Here is a 6,000-nt window from a genome sequence, read left to right on the forward strand (position 1 = left end):
CCATGACCCCTCTCCCATGCTGGTGCCCTGAACACCCTCGTGTGTGTATGTGCTGTATTACAGCAGAGAAATAGGTCTCCCATCAGCCCAACTGCACAACCTCCCAAGAGTCATTCCTTAGCCCTACAGACAAGTAAAGGGGGAAGGGTTGGTGGGAGGGAGGCTTGCCCAGGTCTCTACAGTAGAAGCAGGGAAGAATTGAGAAGCAGAATTGACCTCAGGGTCAGTGCTCTCCAGTCTCCACCTCAGGGCCTAAAATGAGACAGACCTTGGACTTAGAGAGCTGGGCTGGTCCTAACTCCCTGCCTGAGCTCTATTCCTACCTTCAGGGGCAGGACAGACAGCCTGTTGGTGAGGTGAAGAAATGAGGGCAGCCAACCACACTACCACTTTAGAACCGTGAACCAATAATAGGACTCAGCTTGACATGGTTCAACAGATATACTCAGGTTTGGGGGCCACAAGATTTACACAGATGCGGTGGGAACTGGGGATGACAGTACAGTGAGCTGGTCTTGCTTGGAGCAAGTGTTACTGGATGCTTTGGGGCCCCCAAATCCAGCCTTTGAAGGGCAGGATGGTGACTTAAGGCAGATGACAAGTTCAACAAGGACAGTTTGAAGTGTCCTTTATGGCTGTTCCATCATAGTACAGGAGCAAGGTGTGACTGCCAAAGTGCCAATTCTGGGCCATGTTGAAGAAGCCTATTGTCTAGGGTGAAGCAGCCCCAACCTCATTCTGATCAGCGAAAGCTAACTGGTGCTTATTCAAAGAGCCCTAGTGGAGAACTAACGCAAGCTTGTTGCACAAGGCACTAGGAAAGGGAAAGTGGAAAATCAAGGAAGGGAAAATGTGAAAAAGAGCAGCCCTCAGTGAAAGCCTGAAGGAAATGGTGTGGCCCCTATAGATGCTCTGAGCAAGAGTTAGTCCATGGGAAGGGGATGCTCTGAGGAAGGTGGCTGTGAGGAAAAGCTCTTGCTGGGGAGGGGATAGTCTTCCTCCCTGGAGGTGCCAGGCACAGTGGAAAGCCCTATAGTGCTGTGGCTGAGTACAGAGGCCATTCAGTCTGCAAGTAACAGAGAGGGCTGGTCTGCAGTGTCCCGTAACATGGAGGGCGGGGGGGGGGAGGAATTTGGGGACCAATCCTTCCTCTGGCCTCAGAGCCTGTGCCTGTGCTGCAAGGGGAACACAATGTCCCCCCACCCCCACCCCGACTCCCTTGCTTCTGTTGTTTCTCTGCTCTTGAGATAATGAGTCACAGTTCTCCCCAGCTGAAGGCCTGGGTGTAGAGTGCAGGGGGAGGGGCTCATGCTAGTCACTTGTATGCTCATAACATGGCTTGCGTGATCTTCTGGGCTGTCGCCTACACAACAGGAATGGCAAATTCTAACCCCTCCTGGGCACTCGCATACCCACACCCTATACTTTGTACCCTCGCTACTCATTCTCTGCCTCCTTTACCTGATCTATAAAGTGTTTTCTAGGGGAGCTAGGATTTTCATTTAGTAGTTGTTTCTCTTACAGATTTATTTATGTTTATTTTGAGTGTATAAGTGTTTTACCTGCATGTATGTGTGCCGTATGCAAGCATGGTGCTTGCAGGCCAGGAAAGGGCATCTGATCCCTTAGAGCTGAAGTCGCATACATCTGTGACCTTCCCTGTGGGGTTGGGAATGGAACCCACATACTCTGGAAAATTAGCTCTTGACTGACAAGCTACCTTTCCAGACATTTAGCTTTTTTTTTTTTTCCCTCTAATTGAAAGTTAACTCATGTATAGAAAAGCATACAAAAATTCATGTTCAAGTCAATAATTCAAAGCAAAACTAACACCCAGGTCAGGAAACAGCATGGTACCATATCCCAGAATGCCTCTTCATATCCTTCTACCTTTACTCTCTTTATCCCAATAGGTGACTTACCATCCTGACTTTAACATTTCTGTTTTACTTGACCAGTGGGAAGTGGATCAGACAATTATATTTATTGTTTTGTCTGGCTTCTTTAGCTCAACGTTGTACTTGTGACTATGTTTCGTTGCCATATAGTATTCCACTATATAAACAGACTGTGAGTTATTTATCCATCTATTCTTGATGGAGGTTTGGGCTGTTCCCACTTTGAAGCATTCATTCATGTTTCCAAATGCCTTCATGTATGTATCTTTCATGCACACATTCCAATTTGATATCAGCCCAGGTGGAATTGTTAGGTCATGGAGTACACATGTTCAACTATAATAGATATGAGCCATTTTCCAGGTAGACCTGAGAAGTATGTCTTTGTGTTCTCTGGGGAGGCTGGCAGTTGGTTGCCATGGGGATGGTTGTGGCCACCTTGGAATGAGCTCCTTACTAGAGAGGCTTGCTTTCTCTCCTTCACACAGTGAACTTCCTGGCAGGCGTGAGCTGGAGACAGTACAGGATTTAAAAAAAAAAAGAATACCATGCCAGCTGGGTACCCTGGAGGAGATGGCAGGAATCCTGGGTAGGAGGTGGATAGGATCTGGGTTTTGAGGTGCGGCTCTGGCTCAACCTGCCACAGAACTATGTAGAGGAGGCCAAGACACTGAGATGCACATAGGCCAGAAACCTGGAAGAAGCTGGGGTATGGTACAGGGAAGAGGCTGGAGAGATAAGCAGCCCTGAGCCTTTAGCACTGGGGTGTTTCTGAGTCTGAGCATGCATGTCAACATGATCACCAATCATTGGGATTGTGAAGAAGTCAGATGGCAGGAGCCAAAGCCATGATGGAAGAGGGATTTGGGGTAGTCCGAGGCACGAGGGAAGTAGATTTGACAGTTCAGGAATCAGATGAGTGTGGGAAATTGCTTGAGTTTCCCACACAAGCACCTGGTTACCGCCAAGATGGGGAACATGGGATGAGTGGGTTTCTTGTGCTAGGTGAGTTAGCAGGTCGTGCCTACTCTTGAGATCATGATCGTTCAAGCAACTCTGATTAAAACCCAAATCCAGCTGAGCACAACCAAGGTGATGACAGATCCTAAGACATCCCAGGGTCTCAGCAGGCTCAGAGCCAGTAGTCCCTGAGTATCTCAGCTGGGCTGCTATGTAAATGCTTTTGAGAATACCACTTCCTTCAGAGGCTTTTGGACATAAGCAAAGTATTTGTGGCTACAAAACCTTCCAAAATATCAGTTGTATGAGAGACCCATGTGTGCTCAGGACTTGAGAGCCTAAGGGCCAAATAGACAGACAATATCCAAGGACATGAGTTTTCTTAGGCCATCCCTCACAACTTTCACGGTCTGTGGGAGGCCCAGCAAGGCCTGGCCTAGCACTTCCCTAGGCTGGGAAGTGCACAGATGCAGGTTGATCCTGGAGAGGCCAGGCCCTAAGAATGAGGTTTCTTAGAGCAGGAGCCAGCCCCTTGACTAGGAGCTAGCTCTAGGAGCCAAGCAGTGTGCCACAGCTCCAAATGGTAGACAGAAGTTGAGGTAGGGATAGCTCTACCTCTACAAAGAACTAGGGTCTTATGGGGAAACTGAAGCATACATCTAAGCTCGAAAAATACACAGGAGCTAAGGGAATCTGCGGCATTCTTGGGAATGCTAGTTCCCAAGCCATCTGAACTGACGAAGCTACTCCCCAAGCATGGGACTCTTTGGATCCACCTGGTTACCTCTATGGCCTCTGATGCTCTCTCTTTCTGTCTGGCTCCTAGGGAGGCTCCATCCAGAACCGCAAGTCCAAGCGCTGCCTGGAGCTGCAAGAGAACAGTGACATGGAGTTTGGTTTCCAGCTGGTGCTGCAGAAGTGCTCGGGACAACACTGGACTATCACCAATGTCCTGAGGAGCCTGGTGTCCTGACCCTCCACAGGTGCCATCGGCCACCGCTTTGCTACTGTGTAGCATCAGCTGCAATGCCGCCTGCTGTCACGTGGGGCTGCCCGGAGTCTGAGAGGGAGAGCCAAGTGGGTGGCCTCCCCCACAAAAGAGCTTTTTATTTCCTATTCAATTTTCATGGAGTTTATAGAGAGACGCAGAGAGGTGGGTGAGGGTATAGTATCCTGAACTATTTTACAACTGTAAATAGGGGACAAATGGAAAATATTTATAACTGGCAATAAAATATTATTGATTAAGAAAAGTCTTCACAGTCATTTGGTGCCCTGGCTCCTCTGAAATTGGAGTCTGGTAGCTTATCATGTGTCTTCAATGCTCTTTCTTCTTCACGTTCTTGAGAAAAACAACTTTAAACCCCTGCAGATGATGAAATTTGATGAACTTCATAAAGACTCTATTAGGTAAGGTCAGTGTCTGTGGTGCTGAGGTCAGGATCTTAACGCGTCTCTGAGCACAGTGCTGTCCATAAGGCACGTGCCAGGAGCAACTCAGAGGAGGGCACTGGACCCTCAGGCTCCCACGCTGAGGGCAGGTCCTTCCCTGCTTCCTCCATGTGAGCTGGTGCCTGGGACAGGCTTGGCCTCAGAAGATGTTACTTGAGTCCTAAGTGTCATCCACTGACAGACACTAATCTACACCACCTTCTCCTGAAGTCACCAAGTCGCCTCTCCAGGCTATCCACTGCCCCTCCCCCCATGACACTTGCTTGCCTCTATCCAGTCCTAAGACCTATTTGGCTCCCTCCTTGAATTGCAAAGCAACAGCTTCTTGTGGCCCCTGTAACACAGTGCCATACCCTAAGTGGCTTAACAGAAAAGTAGCACTTTACTGTTCTAAAGTCTGGGAGTTCAAAATGAAGGCTGAAAGGGAATCTGTTCTGTGCCTCTCTCCCAGCTTCTAGAAGCTCAGGTAAGTGTTCATTGGCAAGTAGACGCCTCTCTTCTCTCTGCCTTCACATTATCTACCTTGTACGTGCCTGTCTCTCATGCCCAACTTTCCCATCTTTATTAGGATGCCAGTCCTCTATTGATGGAGAGGGAGCAATTTAAATTGTAAATTTGATGAACTTAATAAAGACTCTATTACCTAATAAGGTCAGGTTCTGTGGCACTGAGATCAGGATCTTAACGGGTCTCTGAGCACAGTTCTATCCATCAGGCATGGCTCACCTAATCATGGCTCCATGTCAGCCCTGTTGGGCTCAGCCTGGGAGACCGGAAGTCCCTACAGTGGAGCATCTTCCTTGAAGTCTGCTTGTAAAGCCCCATCCCCTCCAATAGCATCCTTCTAGCTGCTCCTGTCTCAGTCCAAAGAGCCTGCCTCTTCTTGGGGACTCCTTTAGTTCAAGGGACCTCTCCCTTCACACCACCTCCAATCCTCCAGTCCTAAGGCTCAGTCCCTTCCAGACTGGGGTCCACCCACATTCATCCCTCCTCCCCCTCTTCTTACCTGGCCCTCTTTTCCAGAGGCTCCCAATCTAAGCAGTGATCTATTTAGAACTAGTAATTCTTAGAAACTTGACTAGGAAACCCACTGTCCTGAATGCTTCTGGGGTGAGAGGTCTGTTGCTTTGGCCACTGTTTGCCACCTCTCCCCAGAACCCAATGCAACACAAGACTCACTTAGAAGGTCCCTTAGGTCTTCCCCAGGCCACTGTCACAGACTGTAGTGGAATTTTACACTTACCCCTCCAAAGAGTCCCCTGGGCTCTAGCAGATCAAAGAGGTCATCTGCCAAGCTGGTCACACACGTTGGTCACACCTGCTGGTCACCACCCAGGACGTCTAAACGTGGAACTACCATTCCCCAAGAAGAGGTTCCTATAGGGCTTCTTCTGAGCCCGTAAAGTTCTGGCTCCCCACTCTCTTTTCCATTCTCACATCTCTGCTATTAGCCCCATGCTTTTCTAAACTGGCACCTGTCTCTGGCACCTGTCTCCAATCCATCCTTCTAGATCCACTGTCTGCCCTTGCCTCTCTGCTCATTTCCATCAGTCAAGAAGCAGGTATAAAGCTGGGTGTAGTAGAACATGCCTTTAATCTCAGCACTCAGGAAACAGATGGGAGTGGATTTTTATGAGATGGGGGCCAACCTAGTCTACAGAGTGAGTTGTAGACCAGCTGAGGCTACATA

General features: G+C 48.8%; 1 protein-coding gene across 1 annotated transcript in view; it reads left to right on the top strand.

Annotated features, from left to right (window-relative positions):
* The window catches only part of Galnt18 (polypeptide N-acetylgalactosaminyltransferase 18), a 318,219-nt gene extending 314,117 nt beyond the window's left edge, over window positions 1-4,102 (top strand). The window contains exon 11 of the mRNA XM_021167493.3: window positions 3,685-4,102. Coding sequence (XP_021023152.1) covers window positions 3,685-3,831 — 147 coding nt within the window. The 3' untranslated portion in view covers window positions 3,832-4,102. The remainder of the gene's footprint in view (window positions 1-3,684) is intronic.
* Window positions 4,103-6,000: the final 1,898 nt, after the last annotated feature.

This window comes from Mus caroli, unplaced genomic scaffold, assembly GCF_978045245.1.
Source record: "Mus caroli unplaced genomic scaffold, Mus_caroli_1 scaffold_8, whole genome shotgun sequence".
Lineage (NCBI taxonomy): Eukaryota > Metazoa > Chordata > Mammalia > Rodentia > Muridae > Mus > Mus caroli.